This window comes from Manacus candei, unplaced genomic scaffold, assembly GCF_025592945.1.
Source record: "Manacus candei isolate 608988 ecotype Guabito, Panama unplaced genomic scaffold, ASM2559294v1 h1tg000024l, whole genome shotgun sequence".
NCBI classification, from domain to species: domain Eukaryota; kingdom Metazoa; phylum Chordata; class Aves; order Passeriformes; family Pipridae; genus Manacus; species Manacus candei.
The window spans coordinates 5,244,789-5,265,457 of NW_026138072.1; the positions used below are offsets into that span (position 1 = coordinate 5,244,789).

At 35.5% G+C, this 20,669-nt stretch overlaps 1 protein-coding gene across 3 annotated transcripts in view; it reads right to left on the reverse strand.

Moving 5' to 3' along the window:
- AP3B1 (adaptor related protein complex 3 subunit beta 1) overlaps positions 1 to 20,669 on the reverse strand; it is a 148,811-nt gene that overhangs the window by 63,083 nt on the left and 65,059 nt on the right. For all 3 annotated transcript variants that reach the window (XM_051788095.1, XM_051788094.1, XM_051788096.1), the window contains exons 15-20: positions 14,677 to 14,853; positions 7,674 to 7,860; positions 6,575 to 6,705; positions 4,360 to 4,471; positions 2,881 to 3,037; positions 6 to 180 (exon numbers count right to left, since the gene is read on the reverse strand). In XM_051788095.1, the coding sequence (XP_051644055.1) occupies positions 6 to 180; positions 2,881 to 3,037; positions 4,360 to 4,471; positions 6,575 to 6,705; positions 7,674 to 7,860; positions 14,677 to 14,853 (939 nt within the window). The remainder of the gene's footprint in view (positions 1 to 5; positions 181 to 2,880; positions 3,038 to 4,359; positions 4,472 to 6,574; positions 6,706 to 7,673; positions 7,861 to 14,676; positions 14,854 to 20,669) is intronic.

The following is a 20,669-nucleotide window of genomic DNA, read 5'->3' on the forward strand; positions in this document are numbered from 1 at the left end:
CTAACCTTAGTAGAGGTAGCACTTCTAGGTTTTCCAGGCTCAGAGTCACTTTTAGAGTCTGATTCTGATTTGGAGCCTGAAGAACTTTCTTCTGATGAAGAGGACTCTGTATCAGAGGAACTGGATGTGCTTCTCTTCTTGGAGATTCCCTCTGCCTTCTTTTTAATATCTTCTGAATCACTTTATATTTAAAAAAATGTTAAGAGACATGTAAAATCACAAAAGAAATCTTTTTAGGCAATATCCTACATCAACATTTCAAAGTTTTATTAAATGAGTTTTAAGTCAGTATTGCTTCATGATAAAAAACTCAGCTATGAATGAAGCAGTCACTTTTTTAAGGGTACTCAAAATTGTTCTATCAAGCTACACAACATCACATATAATCTGAACCAGCAAAACAGCCAAACAAAATGTGAACACATTAAATATTAACAATTTGCATGCATCCAGCTTGCAACACTGCAGAAAGAAGTGCAGAAATATATATACAAAGACACTTTCATATTATTCCACCTATGATTAACAGAATGATGTGTTAAGTTTTTGTAAATTAATATTGTTTAAAAGAAAATCAATACATTTAGTTTATTCCTTTGTTAATTCTTCTAAATCAAACCATACCATCTACAAATAATACCTACAGTGTCTACAAATATTTCAACTCACTAAAGAGTTTATACCAAGAGTTGTTATCTTCTGATACCCTTGGTCACATTGAATACCTTACAGATAATGGACTTTGGAGACTATTCTTCACACAGTAAAGTTCCATTCACCCTGGCCATGTTGAGTTATGTTGCTCTGTGCTAACAGCTACTGAATATTATCTGGCTTGTTCGTGTCTAATCATACTCTAACTACCAACTGGTAGATTACCTTTTTGTCTCAGGGGGAGTTACTACCTAGAAATACCACAGGAAATTAGGATTGTTTTCTAGTAGTTATCATGGAGCAGAAAAACTAACACTGCATACAAAGAAACCCTCTCTGTTCTTGGATTTGCAAGCAAACATTTTATACTTTCAAATCAGGTGTTTCATACACTACCTGTTTAAGCTTCCTTCCCAAGACAATAAATTGGTTACTGAAGTGCTTGAAGGGTAACAAGGTCAACAGTAATTAAACAAATCCAGACCACTCAATTATTAAGAATCCCTCTGGACTCAAATTAAATTGTTATACATTTTTGCTTAGCTTTAGGAGCAGTACAAAATAATGTACTGTGCTGCATTACTGTTTGAGATTTCAATGTTTTTATAAGAAAAAAATGCAAAGAAGGAGAACTGAAAAATGTAACACAACAGAAAGCAAAATAATTAGGGTAAAGTCTTCCTCCTCCCAAGAACTTCCCAGGACTCAACTGCCTAAATCAAATGTAATCAAAATTATTGAAAATCAAGATAAACATTTAGACCATGCTAATAATGCCTACACATATAACTGAAGTTGAAATCAACTCTCGATATTTTAGTCAAAAGCATTCTTTTCTGAAAGCAACAAATTTTAAGCTTGCAAAGCTAAAAATGGAGCAATGGTACACTTCACAAAAACAGTCTAATGGAGCAAATCTGATTGTTAAAATCACAGTGAAAAATTGGTTTTATCAAAAAATTATGTTTCAATATGACAACATTTAAAAACTTGTTTGAGGTCAATGAACTAAACAAAAACTCACTAGCATATACTGTTCAAAGTTTCTTCATGACTGGTACTGACAAAATTATCTACACTTCTTTCACTGCCATTGAACAGAAGTTGTAGTTGCATCAACAAATAAGTTGTTCTGAACTCATTATACAAATGAAGTTATTTTTCAACAATTTATCTTAGCTTTAAAACTAGATTTGAAGATTAAAAATGTTACTTTACTGCACATCAACCAGTTTTGATGGGTAATCATTGTTTATCTTACTGCTTAAAATTTCAGATGTTATTCTAATGAAAAGAATTTACTGGTAACTAGCTTTTTAACTTTGCGATGATGAAAAGCCTGTATTAATTTAACCTACAGATTTCATTTGTTCTGAACAGGAAAAACAATATAAATCACTTTTAAAATCATTAAATCCTGACTTAAATTAATAAAGTCATAATTAGGGCATTATGCTGTGTTTGTTATGGAAGTGGCAAGGCGAGCTGCTTTAATTACTGTCTGTAATAAAAGGAGCAGAGTGTGTACGGTGCCCCAATCAGCGCTGTCAGCCACGACTGAGCTGAGCTGCAAACTCATCAAGTGAGCTGGCAGCAGACTACAGAGTAAAGGGCGATCGTGTCTGCAGAGGCCACTTGCTGACAGCAGTGGAAGAAACAGATTCATACAATCCAAGGTATTAGCCCCAATTACTCAAAATTTTAATGATACTTTAATACATGATAATGCTGTTGATAATAGGCAATCTTAAAAAGCACTAACACTTAAATATCTTATGACCGTTTCCCTTCACAGCCCTTGCCTCTAATATTTGGATCATAATCTTTTTAATATAACATTATTTAGAAAAATCAATTGTCTTAGTTATATAATGGCAAAGTGTTGAAGGACTTAATTTTAGCTCTCAGCAAAATTGCTGCGAAAGGTAATTAAGTGTTTCACGCAACTGTTTGATCACTGATTCAGCCTCCCAAGGTTACCTCAATTTTCAAAAAGCCACCCAAGATTCTACTGAAGTCAGAAATTAATTCCAAACATAAGAATAGTCTGATTAACAAAAATATGAACCCAGTTCATACACTGACTATTACTCACATATACTGACATCACTCCTTGGCCAAAACACCCCCAAAAAAATATAATTAAAGGCTTGGTAGACTGCTTACACGAAGAGTGCTTTAACAGCTAGTATCACAAAAATAAAACCCATACAAATGTATACCTACCTTTCATTGGCAGCTCTAGATGTTTTCTTTGCTGTATTTTCTTTGCTGTCTGAATCACTGTCAGTTGATTCTTCACTGGGAGAGGAACTCCCACTAGTCTCATCAGTGCTGCCTTCCTCTTTATCTTCCTTCTCGCTTTCACTGCCAGACTCACTCCCTGAAATACAAACAACCCTTAAAATTTCAGTCTCAATATCTTAAATAAATAGTATTTTAGGTATCCAAGTTTGTTTTAAATTAAACAATGGTTTAGTATTTTAAAATCCAATTGTAAGCTTTATCATTATTTACCCTGTGTCAAAAACAGGCAAGAAAATCACTTTCCCCTTACATTCGCAAAATTTTGTTAGTTAAAGATCTGCCCTCTTCAGCCTACAGTATTATATACTTTATCAAATTAAAAAATCTAATAATAAATTAATTGCATGTGGATTCTTCAAAGTTACATAACCCCATTAGGAGCTGGAGGTGACCTCAAATTTTCTAATCTATACATTCACTTAGCTGCAAAATCTTTTCAAACAACTGGTTAATTAGATAATCTGTTCTTGAATACCCATAGTGACTATGATTGAATCACTGTTTTAAACAAATTATTCATCCTCTAATTAATCATACAGTTACCAAATATTCAAATATCTGAAGTGAATATATACTTTTATTGCTGCAGAAATCTTTAATTTCAGTGATATAGTTCTTAAATGCTTCTACATATTTCCTTAGTTTAAGAATAGGAAGGAAGCAGCTCCATATTCAGATTTTAAGGTGTCCCTCTTCCATTCAACTAGATGCCAATAATTCTTTTATGTCTCTAATGTTAAACATTTTCTATGTCTAAGGTCTGGACCTGGGAGAATTACAATCTTTACTACATCTGAAGTATATTAACATCTTCTGAAATGTCTGCCTTGGGGAACTGCTGATCTAGCAATAAGTGGGTTAAAAGTTAAGGGTTAAAAGAACCTTTGCTAACTGAAATTGATAAGCAGCTGTTATACTCTTCGTCATCATCCCCATTAAAATAAACAGAAAACGTTATGTAGAATTTGAGAGAAATACTGAAACAGTTTGCTGAATAAATCCCACAAAAAGACTACACAATTAAAGAAGTCTGGTCATTTAGCAACACAGCAGCACAAGCTATCAAAACAGGACTTCACCACCAACAGATTCCAAAAAGCATTAAAGACAAGTACATGGGCACTCTTCCTGTAAAGAGCTAGGTGCCTTCAGTTTTAACTGGAGTTATAGACTCTTACTACTTACACTTGACTCAAAGCAGGATGAAAATAGCATGCTAGCTTTTTTAACTAGGAAACAAAGCAAAGGCCAACTCATGCAGTGAATGTAAAATTTTTCCCCTCATTTCCTGACTTTACACATAGCTCTGGCTTTTTTTGGCATTTTTTCCATTTTTTTTAATGTAGCAGCCAGTTCTGAAGATACAGTTCTCCAGGCAGTGGAGATCCAAACACTTACCTGATGAACTCGTACTGGTAGACTCATCTTCTTCCTCTTCTGATTCAGAGTAGAACTTTTCAGTAGGTTTCTCCTTCTTTGGCTTACCTAGAATTCCAGTCCATTCCTTTGCCTGTAAATAAATTTCAATTTACATTTACTTTTGCAACCAGCAATACAAATATATACACATATCAAAGCATAACACTCACAGTAGTAGTACTGAGCAGTTTCTAAATAAATCATCTAAGCAAGTGAAGAGAAATTATTAAACTTCTCTTATTTTCCACAATTAGGAGAACTAGAAGTTTTGTACATACTACAAAAGGTGAGATATGTCTATTAGAGAGTCTAGAAAAAGATTTACTAAGGCAGATTAAAAGCATCAGTAACAATAAATTAATTTCTATGCCAAAAGAACACAAAGTCTGAGAGTTTTATCTCTAGATCCAGCTGACTGACTAGAATTACGGGTAAATAGGGCTAGTCACCATCTTTATCATCCCAAGTTTTAAGTGGAAAACAGAATGTGGACTCCGTAGGTAGCCACAAAGGAATTATATTTCACTTCCATTGCAATTCCCCAAATAAAAGTAATTCTTACAACCAAGAGAATGCCAAAACGTGGCAATACTTTGCCCAGACCTTTTTTCTTTCCATATACCTCTATACTACTAGAGAAACAAAGGAATAACTCAGGACAGGAAAAAAACCAAAATGGCCGACAACTATATTAACAGAGCGATACAGGTCTGCCTCAGTGACTGCTCTGATCTGGAACAAGACTAACTTCTGAATAGCAATAATTATTACCTGCAAGGGTGTACAGCTCTAGAGACACACTGGTTTCCTGTTGAACACCAAAATCAGCTGACACTTAAAAAGCCAATATTCTTTTGGATATAAATGACAATTTAATTACGCATTGCAGCTTAACTCAGTTTCCCTCACACACGTTGTGTAGGCAGATGCAGTATTAGAACCACAGCAAAGTTAATGACAACAAAATACCCTCCAAAGAAAATACTTACAAAAAAAATCCCATGGCTGAAGGACTTTCCCATTTGTTTTGAGGTTTAAATAGCTGGAGGTAGATGTTTTCCACTATGTTGTAGATGGATTACTCCATTTGATCAATTTTCTGCAATGCTTTTTAGTTTTATGGACAAAGGCACCTTCAGACATTCTTTCATGCCAACCCTACAATTTATAATCCTCTATTTGAGCTGATTACCTTCAGATTCTTCCCATAAAAACTTTCAGAAGTTTGTACACAAACACGTCTTTTCCTGAAATCTATATAAGAAGGCAGACATGTAGTATCACAGTTCTAAGGAGAAATGGTTGTTCTACCACACTGCTGTCCATTGGCTTCTGCAAGTCACACTCATGTTTTAGAATTTCCTCTACCCATTCTATGCCTAACATCATCTATGCAAATTAATCATTCACAATTTACTACAGAAGTTGGCTCATTACAAGGACTGTGTGCTTTTCTGTGCATGCAGGAGCACAATCAGCACAGCATATACCAGTACATTTACGTTTTTGTTACTGTTCAACAACCTTCACCGGCATTTTAGTAGGACTCTGATACTTGACATACAAATCACAGCTCTGGTACCAAAACACAACTTTGCCTCAGAGTTTACACTACAGTCACAAAGAACTGTAGAGGACCAGCCCTATATGTCAACACATGACTAGTGCACTAATAGATGACATTTTCCTATTATAAACTTCCTTAATTCTCTCCAGGTTATCCTAAATGTAAACCTTGGTCTCATCCGAACTTTATATAATGTAACCCCCTGCTACTGCCTTTTGTTTGTATTACCTTTTTTTTTGTTTAGCCTTGGATTTGTACACAAATTAACTTCCACTTATCTCCTAGTTTGGTAGTCCACCTACACTCAATTAACATACTGCAGCTGAGTATATAGAATATAAAAAATATGAAATCAGAAGTGAGATGGAGGTGAAAAAAGCCCTTTTAATCCACAAGTGAAGCAGAAGTGGCCTACAGTTGATCCACTTCTCTCACTGAAAAGAGCAAGCATTGTGCAAGCTTCCAACTGTTCCATTTCTAAGATAAAAAAAAACCAACACAGATGTTCCCATGAATCAATGGTTTTCAGTACAGCACACAGACAGTATTTAAATACTTGTATTTTGGGCTAATACTCTATATTGACAAGTGCCTTCAGCAAAGTTACTTTTAATGATGCCGACGTACCGACTCGACCACGTCGACGTTTCGGACAGAAGCGTCAGGTGCCACCTCTGGCCAGTCAGACAGTTCCAGGTAGCCAATGGCTTGGCTGTTCAGTGTGTGAGACAAGGTGCCAAGCTGGAAGTGATCCCGATCTATTAAAAAAATGAGGGGGGAGGGGAAAGGAGAAATACACAAACACCGTGAGCTCTACCACAAAGAGCAATCTTAATCAGGGCTAAAGGTAATTGCCATTGTATTACCTCAAATGTCATGGAATAAATATAAACTAGGAAGCTCTTCATAGGTCAAAAAACTGATTTCAGTCCATAGATTACGATAATCTCCCCCATAATGGTCAATAAAAAAGCTAATCAGTCAGTGTGTTTAGAGGTGTTGCTCTGAAATGTAGCTTCTCTAAAAATTACTTTACTGTGAATATTAAGAATGACAGCACAGTTAAACAATCCATATACATGTCTTGGCACAAACACATCCAGAATTTTAATAGTTTTTCTTCAAAATGGAGCTCCTTTTAGAGCTCCAAAACTAGACCTAAGTAAGTATGAAAACAAAAATTGTAAATTGTCACAGTAACAGAGTATTTTTAGTTCAGATAACCTGATAACCTTTTAATTTGAGAAGAGAGACAATGGATCTTACATGTAAAAAGACAGGAAAAATGCACAGGAAAAAATTACGATTTTGGAGAAAAATAATAAAAACCTAATCTACTGAGATTCAATTTATTTCAGATTCATAAAACATTTGCAACACTCACATTAACAACCTTCTAATGAAGTCCAGATAAAATACTAGAGCTGTTCTCCTAAACTGAAGATTAGTGTTCCTCAAAAGACACACCTTCTGTTATTTAAATCAAATTTAAAATCCACATGAATAAAAATGCATCAGTTTGTCAGGGTTTATCATCAAAAAAATGCACTGTGTTTGCATCATGCAAATCCTGCTTGCTGAAAAGCAAGTAAGTAGACTGAGTATCCTTGCATATTAATCTTTTCTATTTGCTAAGTGACACAATTTGTGAGAGTATTTGACATAGAATAAGCTGCTACATTCCTTTACACAGTGAACATTTACCAAATGGTTTTGGCAGTTATACCTTTAAAAGGAGATTCAAGCAATGGGGCAGGTTTCTGTGCCAGAAATATTTTTTTGGCGTATTTGCTTAAAGCTCCACTCTTCTCATTCGGAACAATAAGCTGCCTAATAAATCTTGTACGGTCTCTGATGTCGTAGCTTTGATCATACTTGCCGAGATTTAATACATACTGGGTAAGCAATTTTGTCTGTGGAAAAAAACAGGACAAGAACAGAATCCAAGTTATTTATGATTATTGATAACTCTGGATAAACATATTTAAAGAGGTAATAAAAATGAATGGTTATGTCAAACAAATGTTGCTCCATAGGGAATATGCATTTCTAAAGCTGCAAATGGAATTCTGCAGCCAAAGCACATGTCCTCTTCTGTATTGGGGAGGTGAATGCTGAGTACTGAGAAGCAGCCATGTGCTAGATTATTAAACTGCTGAAGTGGAAAGAAAGGCATCATTAAAAAAATAATCATATATGGCAAACCCGCTGAAGGGTCTACGTGAGGATAATGAATGTGGAAATACAACTAAAAACATGGCACTCAAAACTTAATCGGAAAAATATGCAGGACATCAAAACATCAGAGGGTATTAGGGGGCTGGCAAACTGCTTCTGCTGAGGTGTGTTTTATGAAGAGATACTGTCCCTGGCATAAGCAGTGTCTGCACTCTGACTGCACTCAGTTACTTTATCCTGAATTATGACCCATTAAAGCAGACACATGAATCACTGAACTGGATTACTGCAAATTATTTGCAGTGCATTTAGCTGTTACTTTTTCATAAAAGCAAGCTGCTGATGCCCTCTAAAAACCAGGATGAAAGACTTCTTCCATTTTTTTTCTTGAAGCTTAAAGCCTCCAGTAATATCGGTCATTTATTTATTTATGTAAGAGAGCAACTTATACTATCACAGGTTTTTACAGCATAATAGGGCTTCCTAATTTCATGTCTCAGAATATTAACATGTCTTTAGTAATTCTAATAATTCAGTTAATTTTTAAGATAATAAAATAATATAAAAATGGAGGGAAACTTTCCCAGTATCTTAGAAATAATGTAGTGTAACCAGAACAATAGTGCTTAATTGACTTGCATCCATTCAATACATTTGAAAAAAGTAGGTCACTTCCTTTATATAAAAGCAAACAGGAAAAAGAACAGAAACAATATACCATCCTAAGGAAGTAAATTTTGGTATTTCAACTCAGAATGGATGCATAACACAGGGTTAAGAATGTATCATCATGAAGGATTTATTTTCTTTATAGAAAAGAAAACAAGTTTCCATATATATGTTGTTTATCATACAATTGCTACAACAATAACACAGTTTCAATCATGTGAGAAGAAAAAATACATATAAAAAAAATTTTTGTTGTAGGTCATTTGCTAAAAGAAGTTCCATTTAATAACTTCCAACTCGCGTATGCAAGTTACAGGTTTTTTTCTAGAGATGTAAAAATACTTTTTCAGAATAATGATTAACTCCTGTAGGTGAAATACACAGTAAACAAAAACTGGTTTTAATTTTAACCACATACAAAGCAATATATGCAAGCATTTCACAAAATAATCAATGGCAACAAAGATTTGAAGAAACTAGTCATTTTACATTAGAGTAATAGTAAAAGCATAGTCAAAAAAACCTTTCAGTGAAATATTTTTTGTTTCTTTTTTCTCTCTGACACCCAAGAACAGTTCTATGAGAACATATCTTTCCCCCCCAAGGTACTGTTTTAGCTCTGGGAAAGGTAAAACTTTCCCACATGTATTTCACAGCTTATTGGCAGCTATTTCTGTACGAGGGTATAAAATTTTAAACAACTGCATCAAGCAGAGTATACGTAATCTGCACTCATGCAGGACTTATGCTGTTCAGTCGAAATGGAATTGGAAGGGAGGGTTCCCAGGTAGCATGAATTAAAATAAATGAGGGATACCTCCTGCAGTTTTTGCCATCACTTCTCTGCAAAACAAGACAAGACTCCTTGATGTGGCAGAAAGGTCAGCAGAACGGATCATAAAACACAGTGGTCTTAGCCTGTGAATTGCTATAGGGATGGGAAAAGTTTAGGGCCTTGTTTGCATGGTGGGCATTTTTTCAGTGAGTGTTGACGGAATTAGAAAAAGACAAATTAGACAGATGAAGAGTCGATCCTGAAAGACTGCATTTCCTTTAATGGAATCATTTTCTCCGTGATCCTTTTCCTTTCCTGTCCCCTAAGACACCTTTCCTGTACTATCCAATACAGATAAATACACAATAAATTTACATGGAAGAATGTTCTGTATCTTCAGGAAGTCTCCTTGCAAGCTTCACATCTAGTGTAGTTTTCATGAAAACAGCAAGGAAACATGAAAATTTTTTAAATTTTTCTTACAGCAATGCAACCAAAGAAGTAGAATACCTTTTCTACATGCAAGTAGCTAATAAAAAAATATTTTAAATTAAAAACGAAAAATAAACTAAGGAATATACATCAGTCTCTCCAACAAAGGAATTTCCATAATAAGTTGAAAATCATTTGAGCAAGCATGCTAATTTGGTGAAATATGACAGAATCTGCACACCATGACTGCTTCTTAGAATAGTGACAAAGTATTCTGATCCATGAGCTAATAAATTTGTTACCATATGCCAATATTGGCTGTTATCTGAACATATATAATACTATATGGGAATTTTTTTTTTTATCCCCACACTGTTAGAACCCATTACTATTTTTTGTACATTTTGGTTTGGCTAGTGTGAAAAGCATTCATTCAAGTCATCCTTCAGTAACATTTCTAGAATTTTCTAGTGACAACAGTTCTATTTAAGAATTTATTGCCTATCCTATATTAGCAGCAATTAACCTTTTGGTAGATTCCCACTTGAAAATTTTGTAATAGAAATATTACCAACAGATGAGGCTTCGCAAAGTGAGAAAACAGTTATCTAGCCACTCTGACATCATTAGCTTGCAGTAACTTGATTCTTCAGACACAAAAGATAAGGGTATTGTGCTTAACTACGACTGACATATCTATTTACACCCTAGAACTACTTGGGACTTTCTCTGGTGAGAGTCCTACTGTATTAGGCAACAGAAACCAATCAAAATCTCTTTATTCTTCCTGCTATAGGCAAGAAACATCCAAGGCAACTAGATGGCATATTTTCTGGGTAACACTTTCTCTTATATGAGCTCCCTTTAGACAGCTATCTAGCACACCCATAAGGATTTTATGACCCTACGTGTTGAAAAGATGAGGCAAGTTTACCAAATAATACAGACACCCAGAGGAAAGTCTGCTTTTATTACGTATTTATACAGATAGGATTGAATCTGAAACTCTTCCTTAAATTATAAACAGCCTTTGAAAGTTCATGGGGTGATCATAGGATTTAAAGTATACTGGAAATTATTATAAAAATCCTGAATACTAAAAAGCATTCCTGTAAATGTGCTGCACTAGGTGTTTGAACATATGACTAAGAAAACCACAAGCAAATAAAATAATAGATTTGGAGAAAGGGAATAAAATAACCAAGTTTTATTTCCTCCAGAACTTCATGCTTTTCTCCAAACAAGGCTTCACAAATGAGTTCAATCTGCCTTTCCCTCACCTGAGGAAAGAGCTCTTTTCATCTGTTGGTTGTCGTCTCTTTGGTATTCTACCACTACTTTTCAATAAAGTGACATTGTAGCTTTGAGATTTTCACAACTCCATTAACTTTGGATGTATTCATAGAAGTACAATATGGTAGGATATAATATAAAGGCAGAAAACACAGGTTGAGCAGAGACAGGCAGACCAGTAACTGAGCAATCATGTGCACAAGATTTGACGTCAAGTTCTAAAAACTGGAGTGAAAAAAGGCAGGACTTTTTTTAGAAACTTTACTTTTTAGAAGTAATTCCAGAAAGTAACTTTGTAATACTGAGTGAGTAGAGAAGCATTACTCCTGGAAATAAGGATGTAGATTTAGGAAGAGTGTTGCCAGCTTCTAAAGGGAAACTCATGGTATTCTAGTTTAAAAGGAGCTTTGAATCAAGACGAGTCACCAACCTACACTGTTAGAATTTTTATACAAATACCTTGACCACCTGAGATATTATTTTTCCACAACCTAAAACTTAAAGGGGAAAACACTTTTTGATGAAAATCGTCATTCAGTAGGCATCTCGGGAGACAGTTTCTTCTGCTTTATCATCATTACTATATTTGAATAAAGGATTATGCAACACGTCAGTCAGTCAGTCATGGCTGGGTTTTGCGAATGAAGATTCGGGAAGGGCTCTACCCACGTTTGTCACAAGCGCGTTGGTGGCTAAAAAGGCCAATACGAGACAGGCATGTTCAATTGCAAAAGGCACAGCAGAAAGACTCCTTAGGTGGTAAATTATGCAAGGCCATGGTTCTTTCTGCATTGTCTTTTCTCCTCGAGAGTGATCCTGCATGCTTTCTCAAAGGCATCAGCAGCGTTATAGATGGTGTGTCTCCAGGCCTCCCGACTGGAGGCCAGAGTAGACCAGTTATGTTGATCAATATGGCCCAGGCTGAGATGTTGTTTCAGGGAGTCCTTGTATCTTCTCTTTGGGGCTCCTCTCTTGCGGTAGCCAGTGGCAAGTTCACCATAAAGCAGGATCTTAGGGAGGTGGTGGTCCTTCCTCCTTGAGAGGTGCCCTGCCCAGCGCAGCTGTGTTCTCATCAACATGGTCTAAATACTTGTGATTGCTGCTTGTTCTAGAACAGATGTATTGGTCTCATAATCTGACCAGTGGATGTTTAGGATTGTACAGAGACAGCGTTGATGGAAGTGTTCCAGGAGTCGCAGGTGGTGGCGGTAGATGACCCATGATTCAGATCCGTATAAGAGAGTAGACAGCACTGTGGTTCTGTCAACACTGATCTTTGTAGTTTTCTCCAAGTGTTTATTTCATCAGACTCTTTTATGAAGCTTTCCAAAAGCTCTATATGCCTTTGCTAACCTGTTGTCTACCTCTCCGTCAATCTTACCATCCGAGGAGATGAGGCTACCTAGGTAATTAAACTGCTGGACTGATTTGAGCTCTGATTTGCCAATGGTGATATGGGGATGAAGGAAGACTTCCTGAGGTGTAGGTTGATAGAGAACTTCTGTTTTCTTCAAGCTGACTTCCAGCCCAAAGAGCTCAGCAGCATCTGCAAAGCAGGATGTTAAACGCTGCAGAGCTGCTTCCGTGTGGGCAACAAGGGCGGCGTCATCAGCATAAAGCAGCTCCCAGACAAGATGGTTTAAGGTCTTGGTGTGGGCCTTCAGTCGCCTTAGGTTGAAAAGGCTTCCATCAGTACAGTATCGGATGTAGATACCGTCCTGATCATTGAGGTCTGCCATGGTCCTTTGGAGTATCATGCTGAAAAAGACTGTGAATAGGGCTGGTGCGAGAACGCAGCCTTGTTTCACACCACTGGTTATTAGAAAGGGTTCAGAAAGTGCATTGCCATATCTGACTTGGCCGTGTTGATCCTCATGGAGTGAGATGATCATTTTAAGGAACTTGGGGGGACAATCTAAGCGTTCCAAAATCTGCCACAGACCTTTCCTGTTCACAGTATCGAAAGCTTTGGTGAGGTCAACAAAGGTTACATAGAGACCTTTGTTCTGTTCCCTACACTTCTCTTGCAGTTGTCTGAGAACAAATACCATGTCTGTGGTATTTTATTTGAATAAAGGGTTATGCAACACGTATATGGTTTAAAATGTATTAAGATGTGAAACTGGAAAAAAACATCACGAAAATCATCATCTCCTTGTAGGCAATGGATTTTTCACCAAATATGGTGTGGAAAAATTTACATGGAAAATTAAAAAAAACTATATGGAAAATTATTAAATATTATGTAATGAGCTAAAAGAAGACAGTTTTGGTAGTCAAACCAATCTTTCCTTATCTCAGTCAGCATTTTCAGCAGGATGAGCAATGACTGAAAGAAGTATTTTGTTACTGCCCCATTTTACACTGTATAAGCAAAGCACTCATTCCTATCTGAGTGCATGGTGAGACAGTTCATCTTCCACACACCCTACAAAATAAAGTCTCAGATCACATCTGTAGTTGGATATAGCTATCAAGGAACAAGAAGACACCACAGCTGAGAAGATGCAAGATCGGGTGCTGTGCAAACTGTTGTAAAACAAAGAGGTCTAGCAGCCCAGAAAAGTGTATAAATCTCAGACAATATATTTCTTCTACATGTGGAAAAAAGAAATCTTTGATTTTAGAACCTTTTAAAGCAGTAACTGGAATTACAGAGACAAATTAGTGTCAAAATACTATATTTCATAGCCAGAGAGTGATGGAGTTCACAGTGCTGTCACTGAGAAGAATGAGGCAGCTGGCACCTCTCACAGACATTATTCAACTGCCTGGAGATCTAAGTTCACCATTTGGTACTATCTGACATTTTTAGATTATCTTTACTACTAGAGATATCAAAAGCCAACCTTCTCCACTAAGTAAAATGAAATAGTAAACACACAAACATATTAAAAAATAGAAAAAGGGAACGCAGTAACTATCTTTAAAACAAGCACTGATGGAAAAACAAAACAAGGCCTTTTACTGGCATCTCCTTTTAGATATCCTGAATAAAAAAATGAGCAGCTTCTTGTTCAAAATGACAGTATTTCCTTGACAATTCTGGTCTTAGTTTCAGAAAACAGCAAATCATATCCAGAAAATCTCCTCTCTGATATTACTAATACAGTTTACAAATCTTCCCCATTAATGTGAATTGAAAAATTGAGTTTCCCAAAGAAAGAAAGAAACAAAAAATCACATTTATGATCCGGCATACTTAAAGACTCATGGTTAGATTTAGTCTGTTAGATTTCTTGAAAACTGATGTTCAGCTTTTCTTCATACAAAAATATGAACTAGTTTTGGTTACGTATACAGAAGAAATCACTACTTATCTACATAAACTGCACAAAACCTACCATGACTCTAATACATACAATTCTGAGTTTAGGTTTACCTGCTTTGAGTTTGTTAAGTACAGTTTTGCACTCAAGTTTAAGATCTGCAGCTTCACAAGGTCGTCTTCATTAGTGAAACTCTTGGCTGTCTTTCTCAAAACATCAGGTGCGATCTTTGGAACCCGCTCACAGTACTCGCCAATGAGCCACAGAATGCTGGCTCTGGCTACTGGAACCTGAAAAAACATTGAGAATTTTAAATTAATACATTCACAGACTACTTGCATACTTGTATGTGTCTGTGTTCAATAATAAGTTACACAAAATACTATTTAAAGACAACTGCCATGTGAGAAATGCAGAGTGAAATTAAAAACTGTTCAATATGGCCACTGTGTTAGGTAGAATATTCGTACAATTATAAGACCGTGATTTTGCCCCAAAAACCACGTGTTACAAGTTGATGAGACAAAGAGAGGAGGCTTGGACACAGAGGCACACAGAAGCAACATGTTCATGTTCACAGTATAAGGTGATGGCAACCGGGAACACAATCCAAGCCTCTGAGGTGTGGTTGTGAATCCTTGCCACCAGGTTACACTGCACATCATGTTGAAACAAGCCAGGGTTTTCTATATTACTATATTCATACAGAAATTGTTTCCAACTATACACCTTTCTCAAATCCTGTCTATCTAGTTTAAAAGCACATGGATTTCTTTAACACTATTGCTATCTTTCCTTCATTTTCATTCCAAATTTTATGACAGTAAGATTCATATTTTTGCAAATGTCCAAGACAAGTTAACATAGAATTTTGGTGAGACAGGAGTTCAAAACTACAATTCTAAATTTCTGAATAGGATCTACCACCTTAATTGAAAACACTCCAATCAGAAAGTTCTTACTTGGTTCTTACAGGTCTTACTTGGAGCTACTTGACAGTTTAACTGAAATTATTTTTTAATGTGAATTGACAAAAAAATTAAATAGTCTTGGAATTCACAGCGCAAGAGAGGCAAACAACTGCTACATATAAGAACTTTAAATGCAGTTAGAGTGTGTTCGTCTGCAAAACGGTAGGACTGATGCCATTACTGTACACCGATTTCAGAAGGGAAAGAGGTTATTTCTAATGTTCCAAAGGTTACACTGCATTAAGACCTTACACCTAATCTATTATTTTAAATTGGGCTAAAGAATAGTAATTGAGTGGTACATTAAATTTTCCAGTATTGGAGCAGTTCAAGTTGCCTGCTGTACAGACAGATACCTCTAAATAAGAATGTATAGGCAACTTCAGATTTCAATTATGGCAGATTTATTTTTCTAAAATATTTCATTACAGACTTGTTAAAATACTAGAATTCTACAAGTACCATAGTTTAGGCAGCAGCCTATTAGAAACATCCCTTTTCCTATTACTATCTTTTTATAAAGCAAAAATAGCAGACCAATTTTAGGAACATCATTAATTATGAAACACTAACATCCCTATTGTACTTTTCCTAGTCAAACTCAGGACTACACTTTAAAACCACAATTAAATGTATTTAAATATATTTAAATAGTGTGCATTTAAGCACAGTGTATTACTCCAAGTTTTTTCCCAGTTTGCAAAATGTAATTATCAGAGTAATAAACTAGTTTTAGAATGTTAAATAAAAAGACTAAACAAAGTCTAATTTGAAAAATAGTGACAATGGAAGACAGATGAAATTTCTCATGAGACTCTGCCTTTTAACAAGGTGGTTACCTTACTATGTAAATACCGTATATATATTAAACACAATTTTGTGCCACAAGAATCAATATCAATTAGAGACTTTTCGAATCAAACCCTGAGCAGAAGCCATTTTAATGAAAAGTGTATGTCGAACTGATGAACCCAATGTTTCTGTGTCACTGGATTCATTTGGGGTCAAAATCACACAATATTTTCAGACTCCTTTCTCCCTGTTTAAGTTTTCCAGTTCTCAACCACGAAATATCAAGTGTATGATCCTGCAGCTGTTGTTTCCAGGGCACTCAAAGCAGCAAACAAGAAATGAAGCCCCTTCTAGACCTTCACTGCCTTTTCCAGTACAGCTTAAGTAGGGACCTTGAATTGACAAAAATGCAGGAAATAATACTTTCATTATTCAGCCCTGCTCTGCATTATCCTCAAAGGCAAACAGGATTGTAAATTACTTTGCCTGATGTTTTATTCCATATGCCCTGAGCAAGTGGTTAAGTGCACTTTTTAAGCCTTTAGGACCAGGAGGCAGTTTCTACTACCATTTCAACCCATTACCCGTCTCAAGGAAAATAAATAAATGATTAAAAAATAAAAAAGAAAAACCAGCCAGACCCTCCCATCAAAGCAAAACTGGTTACCTTCAGCAGTTAGAGAAAGCTATTATAAAGATTTTACAGATTGCTCTAAGCAGCACAATTGAAAAACTATTGTAGTTCATCTCTCAACTTAAACACAAACCACATAAGGCTACAGTACAGCTTAAAATCACTAATTCTGATTATCCACATATCACAAAATGAGGAGATATTCAAATTGCAAATGAGATATAATTCTCTGCATCCAGAAGAAAATTTGCATAGCTAGCAATTTTTTTAAATTTTACTTGGAATCAGAAATGTAAAGAGGGATAAAGTTGATTTGAAATGTCAGACTGACAGCAAGAAGAGAAAGTGAAAGAAAAGAATAGGCCCTTTCCCATAAGTGTATTTTTTAATCTGTCACTCTAAAAGCTATACACATGAGCCTATCACAGAGTGAACACCTAGCACAAACTAGTATTGCTTAGATCTCTGGTCCACAACTTAGCAAGTCATTAAATTGTAAAGCAGTGATGATGTCATTAACATATTAACAGCTAAATGGAAATGTTTTTATGATTTTAAAAACCAGAATTTTAAAGAGATCCAATTATTCTCTTGTTTAATATCTTCAGGACACCATCACACATGCAATTTTCAGTTACAGCTTTTGAAGGGTGTGGAGGAAAGAGCTGGAGTGTAGCTGGATCAAGCTGTACTGTGCTGTACTAGGCATAGGTTTATGTACTCAACAAATACCAGACACAAAACATGCATCACAGATCTTTCGCTGGGCACACTTGGAATAAAAGTTTAAGGCACAAATAAAAACACACAAAAGCAAAGGAACAAAAATAATCACTCTTTTCAAATATGTAAGAAACAATCAATCAAAGGGCAAGATGAAATAGACTTAATCTTTACTGTAAATGAGAGTCAGTGGTCTACAAGAGCTCAGTAATGGTTTCTTGTATTGGGTTTGTGTGGTTCTGTGAGAAGCTTCCAGAAGCTTATTTTACTTCTCATTATCACACACTGATTCTGTTAGTAATGAATTCAATTAATATCCCCACTTCAAGTCTGTTTTCTCTGTGACAGTGATCGGTGAGTGATCTCTACTGGTTCTTAACTCATGAACCCTGTATTGTATTGTCTCTCCCCTGTCCATTTGCAGAGGGGAGTGACAGAGTGGCTTTGGTAGGTAACTGGTGTCCAGCCAGGGTCAACCCACCACACTTCTGTAGATGAAAAAGATGAAGACAAGAATGTCAGTAAAGTATATGACCTGAAAGAAACATTGCTAGGAAAGATTTTTAGGCACTTCGACATTGCCAATCACAATCTCAGGCCAACACAAGTGAAATTTATAACAGTATCAATGAGAGAAATTCAGGCACCAATCCATTAAGGTATTCCACTGAGTTTACACCAATTTTGTTTATTTTAGAGGTTGTTTACCATTTACCCAAACTAACAATCAGAAAGTTTACTTTTTGCTTAAAAGCTTTTTGATTTAAAAGTATTTAATTCTGTTCATGCTTTCAGCTGTGTATTACCTAGTATTAAGTTAATTTCAACTCTAAAAAGCAACAAATAATTTCTTTGGTCATTTTCTCCCATTCTCTAGTTTCTGTCAAGTTCATGCAAGACCATATCATTTGGTTGCTTCTCCTACATCCAAATGCAAGAGTCCTTTAAAGACTCCTGCATACAGCTATAGGGTAGGTACCGTAAGTTTCAATCCTAATACTTTACCCAACAGAAGAGGTCAGAAACCCCCCCCCAAAACCCCCACATAATAAAAAACCCTGTGCAAAGTAAGTGTGTATACAAGTGTGTATGTATGTACATATACCGTATATCAATGTTATAATGGTCAAGAATCCTTGATTTGTGTCTGTGTCTTACAGCACACAAATCTCAAGGCAATTGTGTTACATCAACTCACAACCACTGTTACCAAGAGCAATGTTTAAAGTACAGGTGCAGATCTCAGGAACTCCAGTAATACTTTATTAAATGTTGACATTTCAAACTCACATCCTCAGTAATTATATTCTCCTTCCTAAATGTATACGCTCAGCCTTTACAGAAGTAAGGGGATGGGGGTTTGGACTAGATGACCTTTACAGGTCCCTCTCAACCCAAACCATTCTGTGAAGGAATACATTCATTTTCAGACATAATGATATGGCATTCAAATTATAAATATGAACTTCTTCGAAACTTATTCTGAAGCATACTGAGAAAGATATATATCTTGAAGTTATTAAAAAAAATACATGGAAAAGTGTCAAACAAGATATAAAACAATCACCTTGGAGAGCCTACAGCATCACTATCACTGCTTTGTTCTCAAAGAAGTAGTATGATTCAAAATCAGATTTTGATTTTTAATTTATTCCTATGACTGCTCTGTTCCACAGACTGTTCTCCTACTACTTACCACTTTCTGATATTCTGTACAACCTCATACTGGAAAACCTGAGAACAATGAGTAGTTCAAGTACAGCATGTCTTTCTGCCTCCCTTATTCAACTTAAAGAAAGATTTTCTTTTCCAAAAATATTCTCTTTATTTAAAACTTGAAGTATTTATTTGGAAGTTTTGACTGTATAAAAGAGCTACAAACCTCTTTTAAGTGTTAAATGGAATATTTAGACAATAACTATTTTTGTCTGTACAATACGTGGAAATAAGATGACAAACTCATTTGGTGAAGTGACAGAAGATGTCTATAATAAGATCATACACTATTTAAGAGACTGTAATAATCAATCAAAATATTGCACAAATTTTCTGAAAACACAGGTGATTATTATAAAATAGGTAATACTTATTTTGATATGTAATTAGCAGCATTATCTTATATCCTCTTTTTATATGAGCAATTCAGTAGAATTTCTTTTCTTTACATCAGTTAAAGAGTTTGATCATTAGCTGTTAGGAGCCAAAGATTCATTTAATTTGTCAGTAACATGAACCAACAATTTTTTCCAAGAACCACTTCCTTTTTCTTTTCATATTCCAAAGTTTTCCAAATTCAGCTACTGAGAAATGAAGATTCACTGATTTAGAAATTGCTCCATCATCAATAAATGTGTAATTTTATGAAACTAAACAGTCCTATTTAGAGGCTCTACACAAAAATAATTATTGACAGATCAAAATCTGTCACCTTTGGTTTATGATGTAATAGGTAGCTAATGGTCATCAGCCCTATATTCTAATTTAGGATAGACTACTAAATGCTGTACCAGTTACTGGGACTGTGTGGAGAATTTGGCCAATAGCTATTTGCATACCTAAAGGTCAATTAAACCTAAAGACAGATGATAGCAAATAATGCAAATTTTACTGTTAAATACCACAGAATCTCACAGGAGATAAAAATGCAACTTCAAGACACATTCACAGCAGCATGTCTGATATGATGGAAAGCTCAGGTGTTTTGGAGAAAAAGGTTTAAAATAAAATTTTTTAAACTCCACTCCAGATCACTAACATAACTGGCTGATAATCCTCAAGTTAGCTGCTTCTTTGTCCTTACTTTCATTGCAACTTACGCACTCCACATTCTAAAGCTGCTATTCATCTTGGCATAACATACTCATAAATGTTGACACACTCAACATTTCCAGGGATCTCTTTCAAAAAATCACTTCCCAGGTCTAAGGCACAAACAGATGCCACCTGACAGCTTCTATTTCCTTTTCTTTAAAATCACATAACACCA